Genomic DNA, 17,599 nt, shown 5'->3' with positions numbered 1-17,599 from the left:
ATGTGGTATCACAATGTACAATCCACTGAACTTACAATGCTATTAACATTAACTTTTATCATTTGAAATGGTGTACAATCAATGGGGGGAATTTTATGCTCTCCCCTGCGTCGGGTTTGGAGGCGGGGAGAACATATATTCGGGCGGTATGGTGGCAGGGTTGACCCCGCTACCTTCCTGGCTCTACCCAAATTAAGTCCAGGGCAGGAAGGCCTGTGAATGGTCTTCCCGCCCCGCTGCCAATTGAGGCCCTTAAGTGGGCAATTAATGCCCAATTAAGGGCCTCATCCCACCTTCACCAGAATTAGTCGAGTGGCTGGCGGGCCTGTCATCACACGGGGAGCATGCCAAGCAAACCCATGCGGGTTGCTTGCTGGCTGCAAGGGTGGGGTTTCCCTCATCAAAGGCACAGTGCCTGAATGAGGGACCAGGCATCAGGAAGTGGGGGCCCACTGAGAGCCACCCTCCTGCCCTTGCTGCCGACCCCCACCCCGCGAAACCCTTCTCACCCTGCCTTACCTGAGCCCTGGGTCCAGGGCCTCGGGTGAGTTGAGTACCGGCAGCAGCCACTGCCTCCGTAGTGACACTGCCCAGTTAAACAGATGCTGGCCTCTGATTGGCCGACAGCTCTCAGCAGGCGGGACCTCTGTTGCTGAGGTCCTTGATCCAAGGGAAGGCCCGCCGCTGACCACTGAAGTGCCTAAATGGCATGTAATGCGGTGGACCTTCCCCAGAGGAGGCAACGCAGGGCTCTTGCTGACATTTTAGCCAGTGGTCGAGACCCCCGTTGCCTGGATAAAATCCCGGTCAATGTTTTTGGTCACTTATTAAGTTATAGTCTACTTAGGTTCCAACACGTTTTTCTGTTAAATATTATTAATTGTACCGATTTGTTTAGACACTGTAATGTTAACTATTTGAAAAAAAATCAAATGTATTTAAAATTTAAAAAGTGTAGCTACTGGTCACTTAGGAGGTTTAAAGTTTTAATTCAGTTTCAGACGTCTCCCTCGCACTGGTTATCATCTCTAGCTATCCATCTCCATCCCTCCCAGCCCTCTCTTCAGGCTATGTCTATCACTTGCTCTCCCAGCCTAGACACAGGCTAGCCATTCCTTGGACAACCACTATCACTCCAGACTAATGTTCGATCCAGGCCCCTGACTTCTCCCAGGCCTGCCCCATGGGTCCTGTCTGCCTGCTTAGTTCCTTCATGGCCTGCTGAAAGTGAAGTGCTCAAAGGATTGGTATAACTCAATTCCCACTGAAATCACATCTCCACTTAATAGTAACCATTTACAACAGCAATGTTTTTCAATGATTTTGAAAAAGGAAGACTAGAACATCTCTTCAAATCAATTTTATAATGCAAATGCCGATGAACTCCATTCTGATCAGAATTTGATTCCAATTCCATGAGCAGGCCTCATTTTTAAATTTGAGTTTCTGCCCTTTAGAATTCACTCACACACTCCAGGCCAAACCAATCCTTTCCAGCCTCTGACAATAGAAGTGACGTCTTTGCCTGTTATTTGACTCAGAATGAGAGCTAAACAGAAGTAGAGAGGAGAAAAAAACACGGAGTGAGCCAAAGAAACAGAACACAAAACACTAAAAGGGTAGATTTTACAAATTTGCAGAACTGGGGCTGAATTTAGTGAGCCAGTTTGGAGTGGGAATGGAGGCTTGGGGGGGGCGTGGGGGGGCCGGAGAACAGCATCGAATATGTCTGCCCTGAAATCTGACATTATGATGTCGGTTCCAGATCTAGTCAGCGGTGGGAAAGGACCAAGGCAGCGTTGCCGCCCTGACGCAATGGGAGTGTAATTTAAATTGTAGAACAGTTAGTTTTAATACATTAGCATGTAATTGATAGCAATTCAATGGAGGGCCTGTAATTAAGTGAGCGATGGGCGGCCCTCATGTGCCTTCCGATCCCTGGCTGTTGAAAGCTGGTGGCACCCGAAGCGAGGCCTCAGTGCTGCGATAGGTAGGCAGCCATGACCAGCACTGGATAGGGGAAGATGGCAGAGTGGAGGCTATTGTCGGCCTACAGCGCTGTGTGCTTTGCACAGGTGGGCTTGATCTCAGGTGGCAGAACCGGGTTGCCATAATGCTGGGTGACAGGGTCGGCTATCAGCAAGGGTGGGCACTGAGGGTCATTAGTGAGACAGCCAAGAGGAGTAGCAAAGGCAAAACTGCCAAGACAACTTTGTCTCTGCAAGGACAAAGCTCTGGAGGACTACTGATTACCTGGCATTGGTCACATATGCCCTGTGTTTTGTGGACCCCTGTGATGTGATGCAGCATCTCCGATGAAGGGAGGGCCAAGAGGCAGCTGCGCCTGCCCATGAAGCTGAATGGCGAGAGCAACAGCAGCTGGCCGTGCCAAGAAGGCCCACCTGTGCCAGAGAGTTTACCAGACTCAGATCAGCGACCTCCAAATGTCTGAGCATTATCAGAGAAGACTACGGTTCTCCAGGAAAATCGTCAATGTCTTACGCACCATGCTGCAGAACAAGTTGTAACCTATGGGTCACCCGATGCTCGTGGCCTTGAAGATCACCGTGGCACTTGACTTCTGCATGTCTGAATCATTGCAAGGATCCAGTGGGGACATGTGTGGCATTTGCCAGGCAGCAGCGCACCGCTGCATCAAGGAGGTGACCAATGCCTTGCTCAAGAGGGCTGGTGACTATGTGCGCTACCGGACCAACCCTGACAGTCAGGTGGAGAGGGCCATTCGTTTTGGGAGCATCGCTGGATTTCCTCAGGTGCAAAGTGTAATAGATTGTATGCAAGTGGCCATCAAGGCTCCAATGGATCAGCCAGCCGCCTTCATCAACAAGAAGGGCTTCCATTCAATGAATGTTCAACTGGTCTGTGACCAGTGAAAGTGTTTCCTTCAGGTGTGTGCCTGCTTCCCGGGAAGTAGCCACATTGCCTACATACTTAAACAGTCCCAGGTGCCACCAGCTTTTCCAGCTCCCACCGCTCACCTTCAGGGATGGATTCTTGGGTACAAGGGCTACCCATTGAAGTCATGGCTACTAATGCCTGTGAGGAACCCTCGCACTGCAGCAGAGCAGAGGCACAACTCTTGTCGTGGCTCCACCCAAGCAACCATTGAGCAGGCCATTGGGCTGCTGAAGATGAGATTCCATTGCCTGGATCAGTACAATGGAATCCTGCAGTATGCCCCAGCGAGGGTCTCGTGTATTATGGTGGTCTGCTGTGCTCTGCACAGTCTACCACTGCAGGGGGGAAGACCTTGTATGATGAGGACATGATTGAACAATGCTCCTCCACCAAGGAGGAGGACGCGGAGGACAGTGATGAGCAGGCAGCACTGGATGTTGAAGGCATTGTACCGGAGATCATGCACATTGAGCGATGGGCCAAGGAGGCAAGAGAGAGTCTCAAACTTACCCACCTCCAGCCACCATGATGGCCTCTCAGAGCGAAATCAATAAAGACTCGCCTCAATGTATTCAGTCTGTTGCCTCCTTTCTATTTGGGTTCCATGCCTAGCGCTCATTGTAACCACATGCTTGGGCCCATGTGGGATGCTTACCAAAGGAGGACTGTGCCTACACTGGCAGCCCAATGAGGGAGAAGGGTGAAATCAGCATCTCACAATTGAGGCATGAAAGAATAAGCATTTTCCACAATGAATGTTAACTTCAATAACAAAAAAACATAACGGGCTGGATTTTGTAGAGGAGGCAGGGCCCCCATCACCAGGCCGAAATGGCAGGGGGAACCTTGCTTCGGCCTTCACGTCCCCCCGTAGCAATCTACTGGTGTTTTGAAGGTTAAGTGTTCGGTATTGCAGAGGCCTTGGACCCAGGCCTCGCACTGGAACCCCCTACCTCTGGTAAGTGAGGCTGGGTGGCCGGAGCCAGTCTGGAAGGCTCTGGCGAGGGGGTTTGGGGGGTGGGCGTAAAGCCTAGGGGGAAGGGTTCCTGGGAGGTGCACTGTTTCGCAACCTGGGCCCTCCGCGGGCCACAGATTGCTCACAGAGGAAGGACCATTCTCCCCCAAGCTCGCAGGGAGGGAGCCTCATTTTACGTGCCCTCCCCATGTGGCAGAGGCACCCTCACTTCTGGTTGGATCCGAGCGGCAGTGGGAAGAGGCCCTTAAATGGGCATTAATAGGCCACTTATGGGCCTCAATTGGCCTCTGGGTGGCAAGGCCATCACCGGTCTATCCCTCCCCCGGCAAGATTGCTTGATGTTGGAGCAGCGACGGGCCCTCCCCCCGCTATCCGTCGCGATTCTATGGGCTCCCTCACCTCCAACCTCGCCTCCGGGAGCCTATAAAATCCAGCCCTGTAAGAAAAAACAAATGCCAAATGTCAAACATCTGTGAATCCCCAAGTGTCTCTAGGTGGTTTTCTTTACACATTTTCGAGTGCTTCTACGAGTGTGACCCCTGTGCTAGCAGCTGGGCTGGAGGGAGACTGCTGATCAGGCTGCCCCTTGGCCTGTGATAACTTCGGCAGCCGTCCTCTGACTGCCTGAGGCCTGGAGGGCCCCAGCCGCCCAAGGGTTTGTTGCACAGGTGCAGGAGTCTCCACAGGCATCACGGCTGCTGGAGCTGGGCTCACTGGCGGAGGGAATGAGGAACTGCTGCCCTGAGGGGAGCCCCCAGTTGTGGAGGTCAGCCTCTCCTCCTCTCTTTCAAGGCTCACTTGAAACTCCCTGCTGATCACAGAGGGACGAGGAGCTGGAGAGGAGTCCAGGCACCTTGTCCTTCTCTTGGCTTGCCACTGCTCTGTCGAGCTCATGCCCAAGGCGATTGTCTGCAGGTCTGCATGCATCTACGAGATCTGGCTTTCCATGAGGGTCACCAAGCTCTCGATGGAGGAAGCCATTCACTCACATGCCTGAGCAAAGACAGCACTCATGGCACGGATGGACTCCTCCATCGTCCGCTCATGGCTTCGTATGGCCTCTGGCATCTCCGCCAGATGTTGCCTTACCTCTCTCTGCAACTCCAGCATGCCCTGTCCACACCAGAGGCTCGTCATGAGCCTGGGCCTCAGCATGGGCCTGGCCACCCACAGTCCTCCGTCTGTGAGAGGTCTCAACTGTCTCAGCCTCAGCCAGCTGCTCAGGCACATGTGTGGTGCTCTCACCAGCATGTGACCCTGATTCTAAAGCCGAGCGTAAACCCACCGAGGTGAAAGTATCTGCGCTGGTGGAAGGTGCAGGCGAGTCATGTGACAGTGCATCCTCTGATTGCCCCTCCTCCTCAGAGGTTGAATGATGTTCCCCCTTCTGTTGGAGTCTCCTGTGGAAGTCGACCTGCATGAGAGAACACAAATGTGTGTGCATTAGGCTGTGCAGATCTCCAGAGGTTTGAAGACAATCTTTACTCCCTCGCGCAGAGACTCCAGTCTCACCAGCCCTTGTGAGTGGCCGCCCTGGGTCCCCACTAATTCCAGTGCCTCCTCCTCGGGTGCTGAGAGAGACTGTATGTCTGGTAATCCTCCGCCAGTCTGCGATGTCTCCCTGCTGTTATAGGCCCTCTTGTCCTGCAAGTGGAAAAAGTGAGACAGTCGTTCTTTGCAGGAAGATCAACAGGACAGTTCTGCTGGTAGTAGCCCCTCGTTTTCTGCTGGGGTTTCCAATATAGCTCATCCTCACATCTGCTCTCAGGGGTGTTAATGGGGATGATCTGTGAAAGAAGGTGGCTTTTGGCTGAGATGCAGCCATGCATCTGTCAGGGTGAGGTGATGTCTCACCCCCTTACCAGTGCCTTTGTGATGCCTCCCTCCCCATGTTACACTTCCTCCTGCATGGCCAGATGCAATCCCAAAAAGGAGAGAGATATGGAGCACTCACCTTGCCAGAATGAAGGAGGTCATTGATCCGCTTGCGGCATTGGACCTTTGTTCAGGGGGTGACCCCACGACTGCTGACCTCCTCTGTGATCTCCATCCAAGCTTGCCTGGTCAGGTCGGAGGACCTCTTCTTGCCATAGCTGGGGAATAGGACCTCCCGCCTTTCTCTTGCAACCTGGAGGAGAATCTCCAGGAAGGCATTGCTAAACCGTGGGGTCACCCTGTGTCTTACCTCTGCCATACTGCAGCGTCCTTCATCTAGGGATGGGGGGGTCCAGGAGCTACTCCAACAACGGCTTCAGCAGAGACCACGAAACAGCAAATGAGTCTAAGTCAGCAATGCAAGTAGGGCTGGCAGGGCTTAAAATATGGCACCAGCAGCAGTTCCGGAGTCAGCTGATGGCGAATTCGGCATCTCGAATGCTGCCACCATCATGTGATTGGATGGCTCCTGCGCCTCCATTATTATAATTGGCTGCCTGCCACGTGATTGCGGTGGGCCAGTCGTACAGGTGAGTCGTGAGAACGGCGCCCACTTCCAGGTCCCGCGACAGGCTCACTAAATTTAGCCCCCTGTGTCTGAAGCCTGAAATCACCAGGGCAAATTCATAAATCTATCATAAAGTGTGTGGGAAGCAAACAGAGTGATGAGAAATTTTGAGAGACCTACAAAGAGATTGCAAGAAGAGATGAAATGCAGGATGTGCAGAAGGAGGAGAGACGGTGTTAGGAAATGAATAATAGATAAGTAGAAAGATAGCAACAAAAGAAAGTATGTGAAAGCTGAAAACAGCAATATAGGGAGAGCGTGGAAGGCAACAGAAACAGGATGATGGATTAGAAAGCAGCAAAGGAGTTACAAGAGCATCGCAAATGTTTGCTGTAGCTTTGTCCAATTGATTTACAAGTACAAACAAAATGGAAAAGAAATGAAGAACAAATTAAACAATTAGTAGCTGTTTATTTGACAACTATTCAACTGGAAACATTTAAAGACAATAATCACTGAGTGTAATTAACTGTATTGTTGCATTGCAGGGTTATTAACATTAAGGGGGTAATTTTCCAAGTATGCACTGACAGCAGGGAACCTTGTCTGCCATCGTGCATCACCATCCCAAATCAATGGACTTATAATGCGCTTTTGAACAATCACATTATTCAGCCCGAAGGGGAAGAAGGATCCAAACTGAACAGGATGTTTTATTAATGAGCAGTATCATTAAAATAAATTAAATTTCATGAAACATGAAAGGGTTGGATAGGATAAGCATAGTGGAGATGTTTCCACTTGTGAGGGAGACCAGAGCTAGGGGACATAAGTATATGATGGTGTCATGCAGGCCCCCACCTGCCAAGAATGAGGCACACACTATTTCGCCACATGAACATTAAAACTTAAAATTGTTGCTGGGAAGAAAAGAAGGCCTATCACAAGAAATTGCCAGGCCCCTCGCCAGAAAGACCTTTTTTGCAAACTGGCAGACAGCGCTGGAACAAAGGAACCAGTCCGTGCTTCCCCAATACACAGAAGACGTAATCAGACCAGTTTAGTCACATGACTAACTAGCTGTTGGAGTTTTTTTAATTTGAACTTGCCATGAGAATTTGAACTCAGAAAGCTCTTGCTCCTGGACTGTAAAGACCTCTCTCCAGTCTGCTCCCATCTCTTTCTCACGGAACTGAAGACCCATGAAAGATCCATGAACCCCAAGAAAGAAAAATTTACAGTGAACAAGGTTTAAGAAGAATACTGGACCCCAACGAAAAGCAAGACTAGCTACAAAAGGACTACAGTGAACTCAAGGCACAGTAACAAGAAACTCTTCTTATATTGCCTCAAACTTCTCTACTTTATTTTTTCTTCTGCTCTTTTCTGTCTCTATTTGCATGTGCATATCGCGTATGCATGCTAGCATGGGGCACGGTGTGTATCCATAGGCATTAATCAAATTAGAGTTTAAGTTTGAATAAAATTTCACTTTTCTTCTTTACACCTAAGGAGGCCTGTTTGTGCTCATTTCTTTGTCTTATACTTGGAAAGCCAAGGGGGAGTTAAAACACAGTGTGTTTAAAAATAAACCCTGTTTCAATAAGACCAGGTGAAGGTTAAAAGGGACCCCTGGACACCTTTCTCACCTGGTCGTAACAGAAAGTCACTAATAAATCCAATTGGGAATTCAGGAGAAACGTCTTTACCTAGAAAGTGGTTAGAATGTGGAATTTGTGACCACAAGGAGTAGTTGAGGCGAATAGCAGAGATGCATTTAAGAGGAAACTAGATAAACACATGAGGGAGAAAGGAATAGAAGACTATGGTGATAGGATTAGATGAACAGCTGTGGGAGGAGGCTCATGTGGAGCATAAATACCAGCACAGACCAGTTGGACCAAATGGCCTGATTCTGTGCTTTACATTCTATGCAATATCTAATTCTATGTAAATTAAAGCATTTATCAAAAAACAAATTTAGCAGTAACTGACCATTTCATTCAGAGAGGTTACAGATTGGTTAGTGTAGGAATTGGGGGGGAAATGCCACACTGTTGCAATAGTGGTTCATTTTCTGAGGTTGGGGTGAGGCACATTGTTGGGGTGAAATAAAGTGATTTACTTTAACTGAAACCTCCTGAAGAAAATGCAATGGTAGTGCCCCTTTAATAAAAATAATGTAGCAATTACCGAGTACTTCATGCACTGTTTAGTCCACTTCTAATGAGGACTTTATTTTGTTTGGACAGAATTTACTGCTCTGTTTTTATGTTAGTTTTACTGTGGGCACTAGAGTGCACACAATAGGTCATGAAATTCCTGCAGCCAAAGAAGGTGGAAAGCCTGAATTCTGCTTGAGAAGGAGAGATCCCCGAGACGGTATGTGAGAGCCAGAGTGAGCATTATAGAAGAATTTCAGGCCGAACACAGTTACACTGCGATTCTGCTGAGAGCTGACATGAGATCCAATGAGGTCTCAGGAAGGGTTCGACAAGCTCCCAAGAGAAATGTAATCAATCCTGGAGGGAATCATCTTTCAAATGCCTGAATATTGCTCCAATAGGAATAACATTTAAATTAAGAGGCAGCTCTTGCTCAGCCAAGAAACGCCTCACGGGCTTCTCCGTTGGAGTGGCTTGGCGCCAGCAAATTTGGAGTGGCACTTCTGATGTAACTTCCACCAGTCACCTAGATCTGGGTTAGAGGCCCTGGCCTGGAGCTAGAATGTACAGGGGTTCCACTCCATGGACTTGCACTGGCAGAGAAGCCCCCCAAGTAATTCAGGGCCATCATTTTTTAAGCAAATATAGAAATGAAAACTACCTTAAGAAAGGCTTCTTTCTGCTCCAGATGTTTGCTTATCAGTGGTGTGACATGGTCGGTCTCAGCATTTGGCCCCAATTTATCTTGGCCTCTACACCAGTCCTCATCCCTCCTGTACTCCTGTTCCAGACTCTCGAGGACACTGCATACCTAATAATAGGGAATAAGCATTAGAAGTGACAGTTCAACACACACAGCTTCCAAGACTGAGCAACTCCACAGTCAGCTCGACATGGATGACTTTATGGTGCCAGCCTTGGCTCAATAATAGCACTTTCACCTCTAAGTCATAAGATTAGGGATTCTAAGTCCCACTCCAAGAGCACATAATCTAGGCTGATATTTCAGTACAGCGTTGAGGGAGAGCTGCACCATCAGAGGTGCTGTCATTCAGAGGAGATGTTTGCCCTCTCAGCGAAGAACAGTATAGATCTCCTGTCCTGGCAAATATTTATCTCTGTTGGGACCTGGTGGACGGACCGTAAGAAGGGACATTAAGCAACCAGAAATTCAGGGATCTTGATTTGGCACTGGAAACTGACCAATATCTTCTGTCCCATTTTGCTGCCAAAAAGAGATATTTGTCCTGGTTATACTCTGAAATTATACCAATAATGCATGGAATTTATGGATGAAGTTTGGATGTTTTTCTGTGAAATTATGACTTAATTGAATTGGTGAATGTAAAGGTACAAGGTACATTCAAATGAAAACTAATTGTAATGTAGAATTTGACAATAAATTGGTGAAAAACATTAAGATTTTTGCTGATCTATTTCAGGATTACAGCTTCAAGACCTTAAATTTCAACATATAATGGCTAAATAAAATGCATGCTTGAACTTTCTACCTGTTCGGATGTCTTATAGAAAGCCACAGATGCATTGACCAGCTTGAGTCTGTCTTCCATCTTCAGCATTAGCTGTTGCCAGTGGAGGGCTACTTTCTCAGCGCACTCCCTGATAGCATCTGAGTCGTAGTGGCCAGCTTGCAGCATGGTTTCAGCCTTCTGCTGTACCTGAAGGGCACTTTGGTGGGTTTTCTGCAAAGAAGTGGCATGAAAGAGGGACTATGTGTAGGGAGGAAAGAGAGGTTTGCGTAGAAATGCCAGATAGATGGTAAAAGGGATTAGGTGTGAGTAATGAGATGTGGGAAAGTTAAACATTTTTAAAGACTTACAATGAATTGTTAATTCCAGTAACCAATAACAGTAGAGAGGGACAACAATATTTTAAGTGACATAACAAAATTTGCATTCTGGCATATTTTGGTGTTAATGCTGAGGGTTTGATTTTTATCTCAATGTGTGCAAAATATCAGTAAGCTCAAAGTTGAGGACAGTTGCTGCTCATATTTGAATCCATGATAAATATTGTGTTTTTCATGTGTACTATGTCGAGAAAAATAATATATTAATGATCCAACTGTACATCCATGTGGATGGTGGCCAATTGATCCATTCCTTTTAATTGTTACATATAAAAGGAATGGATCAAATGACAACTATGAAAGGCAACACTTCCCTCATTTCCAGTATTTTCAAAAGTCAAGATGCAACAACAAAAAAGATAATCTCAACTGACTTGTTTGACCTGAAATGGGGCTGCAGGTGACTTATTTGTTGTATTTTAAAAAAAAATTTCAGGCACATATTCCCTCTGCCTGAACCTGCCAACTTGTCTGTGGAGACGCAGTTTACCAAAATTGCCCTGTGAGGTGCCCAAAGTAACTCTCTGTCCAGTTTTATGCTTGCCTCCCTCTTCTGTTGAGCTCATAGACACAGAAAAGGATAGAAAAATGGACCCTGGAACCAGATGTGGTTTTGTTCCACAAGGGATAGATTGCTGATGTCCTGATCAAATAGGATTTTCCCCCAGAACAACAGAGAAATGGTGCTGCTATCTTTCAGGCCCCAATTATTCTCGATCTTCCTGTCCTCACTGGCTGTGCATACTAACAGGAGTAGGCCATTCAGTCGCTCAAGTCTCTTCTGCCATTCAGTTAGATCATGGCTGATCTGCATCTTAACTTCATCTACCTGCCTTTGTTCTGCAACCCTTAATACACATGCCTAAAAAAACTGTCAATCACAGCCTTGAAATTTTCAACTGGCCTGCCTCAACAGCCTTTTGGGGGAAAGAGTTCCTGATTTTCACGACCCTTTGTATGAAGAAGTGCTTCCTGACATCACGTTTAAATGGCCTCACTCTAATTTTAAGACAATGCCCCCTTATTGATTCATAGAGTCATACAGCATAGAAACAGGCCCTTCAGCCCACCGCATCCATGCCAACCATAATGCCTATCTATACGAATCCCATCTGCCTGCATTAATTCCATATCCCTCTATGCCTTTCTCATTCAAGTACCTGTCCAGATGCCTCTCAAATGTTGCTACTGTTCCTGCCTCCACCACCTCCTCTGGCAGCTCATTCCAGATACCCACTATTCTTTGTGTGAAAAATTTACCCCTTTGATCCCCTTTAAACCTCCTCCCTCTCACCTTAAATCTATGCCCTCTAGTTTTAGTCACCCTACCATGGGAAACAGACTCTGGCTATCTACCCTATCTATGCCTCTCATAATTTTATATACCTCTATCATGTCCCCTCTCAGCCTCCTTCGCTCCAGGGAAAACAGACCCAGCCTATCCAATCTCTCTTTACAACACAAGCCCTCCAAACCAGGCAACATCCTTGTGAATCTTTTCTGCAGCCTCTCTAGCTTAATCACATCTTTCCTGTAGTGCGGCGACCAGAACTGCACACAGAACTCCAAGTGCGGCCTAGCCAATGTTATGTACAAATGTAACATGACGTCCCAACTCTTGTACTCAATGCCTCGGCCGATGAAGGCAAGCATGTCATACGCCTTCTTCACCACCCTGTCTACCTGTGTTGCCACTTTCAGGGAACTATGTACTTGCACCCCAAGGTCTCTCTGCTCAACAACACTCCCCAGGGCCCTGCCATTCACTGTATATGTCCTGCCCTGGTTTAACTTCCCAAAATGCATCACTTCACACTTGTCTGCGTTAAATTTCATTTGCCAATCCCTTGCTCACTTTCCCAGTTTATCTATATCCTGTTGTAACCTTAGACAACCTTCTTCACTGTCCACTATACCACCAATTTTGGTGTCATTTGCAAACTTACTAATCATGCCCCCCACATTCACATCCAAGTCATTAATATAGATGACAAACAACAGAGGGCCCAGCACCAATGCCTGCGACACACCACTGGTTACCGGCCTCCAATCTGAAAAACAACCCTCCACTACCACCCTCTGCCTCCTGTCACCAAGCCAATTTTGTATCCAATTGGCTAGCTCATCCAGGATCCCATGTGTTCGAACCTTCTGGACCAGCCTACCATGCAGGACCTTGTCAAAGGCCTTGCTAAAGTCCATGTAGACAATGTCCATCGCCCTGCCCTCGGCAATCCTCTTGGTCACCTTCTCAAAAAACTCAATCAAATTCGTGAGACATGATTTCCCACGCACAAAGCCATGCTGACTATCCCTAATCAGACCATGCCTTTCCAAATGCATATAAATCCTGTCTCTCAGAATCCCTTCCAATAACTTTCCCACCATTGATGTAAGGCCTGTAGTTCCTTGGCTTATCCCTGCTGCCCTTCTTAAATAAAGGGACAACATTAGCTATCCTCAGGTCTTCCTGTACCTCACCTGTGGCTAACGATGATACAAGAATCTCTGCCAGGGCCCCAGCAATCTCCTCCCTTGCTTCTCATAACATCCGAGGATACACCCGGTCAGGCCCTGGGGATTTATCCACCTTAATGCGCTTCAAAACCTCCAACACCTCCTCCTTTGTAATGTTGATATGCTCCAGGATATTGCTGTTCCCTCCCTTGAACTCACTAGCTTCCATGACCTTCACCATGGTAAATACAGACGAGAAGTATTCATTTAAGACCTCGCCCACTTCCCGTGGCTCCACACATAGATTACCATACTGATCATTAAGGGGACCTACTCTCTCCCTAGCTACGCTTTTACTCTTAATATACTTCTCGAATCTTTTAGGATTCTCCTTTATCTTATCTGCCAGGGAAATCTCATGGCCCCTTTTCGCCCTCCGAATTTCCTTAAGTGTACTCCTACATCCCTATACTCCTCGAGGGACTCACTTGATCCCAGCTGCCTATACCTGACATATGCCTCCTTCTTTGTCCTGACCAGACCCTCAATATCCCTCGTCAACCAAGGTTCCCTAAACTTGCCAGCCTTGCCCTTCCATCTAACAGGAACATGCCAGCCCTGAACTCTTCCTATCTCACTTTTAAAAGCCTCCCACTTGCCAAACGTCCCTTTACCTGTAAACAGCCTCTCCCATTCAACTTTTGAGAGTTCCTGCCTGATGCCATCGAAAGTAGCTTTCCCCCAATTTAGGACTTCAACCTGAGGACCAGACCTATCCTTTTCCATAACTATCTTGAAGCTAATCGAGTTATGGTCACAGGTCCCAAAGTGCTTCCCCACTGACACATCAACCACCTGCCCAGCCTCATTTCCTTGTTCTGGACTCCCCCACCAGTGAATTAGTCTCTTTCTATTTACCCTATTAAATGCTGTGATCATCTTTAACACCTCAATTAGATCACCCCTATTCTTCCATATTCAAAGGTATACAGGTCGAGTCTATGCATTATAAAAACAAGAAATGCTGGAAATACTCAACAGATCTGGCAGCATCTGTGGAGAGAGAAGCACAGTTAACGTTTCAGGTCAGTGACCCTTCATCAGAACTGACCTGAAACGTTAACTCTGCTTCTCTCTCCACAGATTCTGTCAGACCTGCTGAGTATTTCCAGCATTTCTTGTTTTTATTTCAGATTTCCAGCATCTACAGTATTTTGATTTTATTCTAGTCTATGCATTCTGTCCTCATAATTTAACTATTTTAGTCCCAGTATCATTCTGGTGAAACTCTGTTATCCTTCCAAGGCCAATATATCCTTCCCGAGGTGTGATGCCCAGAATGGGCCACAGTACTCTAAAAGGGGTCTAATCAGAGCACTGTACAGCTGTAACATAACTTCCACCCCTTTGAACAGCACCCACACAGTAAAGGTGGCTCTGTTGTGCAATTCTTTGGGATAATGCCTGACGGAAACAGAAATCCAAGGATGGCCTACTTGTGCAGGATAATGTTATACCTGAGTACTGAAACAGGAGAAGTAAATGAGAGGGCAATTCCTCACATGTGAATTTTCAATCTGAACAGGGTATAAAATCTCAGTAAGGATACTTTTTTTTTTTGCAAAACCAGAGTTTCTAAACCATTGATCTTAAAAATGGCCTTTGATGAAAATTTGCTGGAAACAATTTCTAAGGAACCATGCAAGTTTAGCAAATAAGGAGATTAATACTTAATCTAATAGATTCAGTATAAACTACACAGTGATTTCATCAGCTGAATTGGAGACGTGCCTTCTGGTTGATTTTTATCACACTCTGTTTGATGCATTAGAACATTTTCTTTTAGGTTGGGATACCATTTTATACGAGTTAGATAAACTCAATTCATTTTGAACCTTCTTTAGTACTTTGGCATGTAATTTCTTCGGAACTGTTTCCACTCTGATGCCGTAACTCAGCGAGACCTGCAGCACAAAACCCTCCTTAGACACATAAATGGAGTTTGCACCACACTTCTGCCAAGTTACAGCAGTGGGTCAGGAGCAGCTCTGAGGAAATTGCCTGACATCAATTCACATTACATGCTGATTTATTGCTTTTAAGAGTTTTTTTTTAATCATTCATACATCTGCAATTCAACTGGGTTTCGCTCCCAAAAAATCTGAGAGTTCTAAGGAAATCTGAATCTTTTTCGTGTTACAATATAAAGCAAGTAAAAAATGTGTGAAATGTCAGAAATATATCTGGTGCTATTTGTTGGTTTTTATAGAACATAGGAAATAAATCCATTCGATACTACAAAGCACAAAACCTTCACAACTCAGCTTCAATTTGAAGCCCAATTCAAAAGTAGGTGTTACCTCTATGGCCAGCTGAAATTGTTCATGTTCTCGCTGAAGCTGTTCTGCTTCTGATAGGGAACTAGCATTAACAAGGCTAGCATTAAGCATGGATTCCCCATTTCGTATCCAGCCTAGCACCTGCAGGAGAAAGAAAGCAAACAGAAATTCATCATGGTATCATTTTAAAGCATTTTCACCATAGTGTGTTCCCTGATTTCCCTTTCAAATAGTTAAAGATGAACAATTCCTGGGAGCACAAAGATGTGAAAATCAGTCTTTTACAATCCAGGCTGCACCATGCATGCACCATGGTCAATAATAATCCCTAAGGGGATCAGAGACAGATGCTGCAAGCATTCTTTTGTTGAGAAGAAAAGGAAAAGGGCAAAGTTGTAGGATTGTCAGGATTACTATTTGTCCTGAAATAATACACAGGTTCCCATCACTGTTACTTTAATAAGACAGAGTGATTCATCTCACTCAATGTTAGCGCAAGATCTGGGTCTAAACCAACAACATTGATTGTACAGTGTTTGTCCAGATTCTTTCTTTGGGATTGTCAGAGGATTAACGACATAATCCATACATTTGTGATGGTGGCCCTACTTTTGATTTTACAAATGCCAGAGGAAAACAGAAACACTCCTTTAGCGACTTCTGCATAATTAACAAGAAGTATAATCAATTACTTTTTTGTGACTGATATGTTACAATGTATATGGACATGATTATCGGTTAGAAATTTGGGTGGACGCAAACAAATGCTGGCATTTCCAAAAGCCCATCATTATTTAAGACAACATCTGTCAGCATTCAACCCTTAAAGATATAAATGACCGAAGGCAGTAATCCCGAGAAATTTGATTCCATAAGGGAGATCATAGTCAAGGGAATCTTCTTAGAGCATTTAGCAAAAGTTAAGTAACCTCAAGCCTTTCAGACTTACTTTCCATTCAACCTACTAGGTCAGATAGCATTAAGAATCTTCTATATTTAATTTACTTAACACATACTGGCCAATTACTTCTCACTTTCAAAATACAAGTCATTGATTATTTCAGCACAGATTGATGCAATCTCCTCCCCCCACAATTTGTATTATTAACTTACAGTCAGTGTCATTCACGACTTTAGGCTAACAGTCTAACTGAAACATGTGTGGCTATATTTAACTTGAGTTGTTAATGCTAATAAGCAAAAGTAAATGCAACTACACTGATGAGCAAAATCAGTTATGGAATTTCCTTCTGTGATTAACCATATGCTCATTGCTGTTCACACTCTAAAAGAGGTATAAGGAAGCAAGAAAAAAAAGCAAAAAAAGCTTGCTGTGGACTGGTTAATGAAGTTTGCTGAACAAGACATAAAAATAGATTTGTAGTTCTGCTCACTGGGGTAGGTAAAAGAAAATGGTATTTACTTTCATTCACAATGGGAGTAAGCTCTAATTGTATATTGTATTCATTGTACATTAATTATGTTTAATTGTATGCAGGTGATGGGCATTAACTGGGGATTCACTTGCGCCCCTATAAATAGACACAGGCTGAAACTGTGGTTGTTGGGTTAGAAGGTGCATACTTGTAATGTGTAACTCTGTAAATTAATGCTTATAAAATTGTGTAAAGATTGGCTCCAGCTCTATCCTTCACCAACTGGTTTTCTACAGTAGAACAGCTATTTGTTATCACTGAAAATTAATCTGTGGGGCACGGGAGTCACCACCTGTAAAGGGGAAAGAAACTATGACATTTTGTGTATGTGATGCTTCATCAGTACGGAAGGGATACGCTACCTAAATTTCTCTTTCAAAATGATGGCTGGCATACTGCATTATTCTTATTTTGAATAAATTAATAACTGATTCATTCCAGACCAATGTCTCAGCCTCCCTGCAGCTGTTTCAATAGGATTGCCTGCCAGCTTGGTTGAGTAATAGTGCATGCTTAGGTCAGGAGTGGAGAAGAGGCTTCAGTTAAAGAAAACAACTATATGGTATCCCAACAGGACCTCAAGCTTAAAATGAAAAACAGCAAGCGCTTTAATAATACACTACACTTTAAGCAATCATTCTCCCCCTTACCTGTTTAACCTCTGCTTGCAGGTGACGGAGCTGTAAGCATTGCTCCAGGCGCGTCTGGGTCTGATCAGCATTCAGCTCGAGCTCTTGCTGTTTATCATGAAGGAACTCCAGCAGCTCCTGCACTTGTGTTCCTAAATCCATATCTTTATCACATGTTAGTTCAATTCCTAATTAAAATAAACACATTTTATGACATATTTACAAACCTGCGCCTTTCTGACACTTCTCAGTATCTGACTTTTACTCATTATTGTTAAATCCTTTAAAAATCAATTATTTGAACAACAGAACTCCCCTTCTCCAAGACCTATCAGTTTGACAGAGCATTTGCTATCCTCATTCCC

The 17,599-nt window shown here is 45.4% G+C and overlaps 1 protein-coding gene across 10 annotated transcripts in view; it reads right to left on the bottom strand.

The window, feature by feature from the left end:
- The window catches only part of kalrna (kalirin RhoGEF kinase a), a 980,827-nt gene that overhangs the window by 401,237 nt on the left and 561,991 nt on the right, over nucleotides 1-17,599 (bottom strand). For 9 of the 10 annotated variants that reach the window (XM_068035342.1, XM_068035333.1, XM_068035338.1 and 6 more), the window contains exons 15-18: nucleotides 17,256-17,422; nucleotides 15,191-15,310; nucleotides 10,015-10,233; nucleotides 9,165-9,314 (exon numbers count right to left, since the gene is read on the bottom strand). In XM_068035342.1, coding sequence (XP_067891443.1) covers nucleotides 9,165-9,314; nucleotides 10,015-10,233; nucleotides 15,191-15,310; nucleotides 17,256-17,422 — 656 coding nt within the window. The remainder of the gene's footprint in view (nucleotides 1-9,164; nucleotides 9,315-10,014; nucleotides 10,234-15,190; nucleotides 15,311-17,255; nucleotides 17,423-17,599) is intronic. The other variant, XM_068035334.1, reaches the window with a different exon arrangement.

This window comes from Heterodontus francisci, chromosome 7, assembly GCF_036365525.1.
Source record: "Heterodontus francisci isolate sHetFra1 chromosome 7, sHetFra1.hap1, whole genome shotgun sequence".
In the NCBI taxonomy this organism is placed as follows: domain Eukaryota; kingdom Metazoa; phylum Chordata; class Chondrichthyes; order Heterodontiformes; family Heterodontidae; genus Heterodontus; species Heterodontus francisci.
The sequence above is the reverse complement of the archived record's forward strand: the minus strand, read 5'-3'. Positions and strand labels throughout refer to the sequence as shown.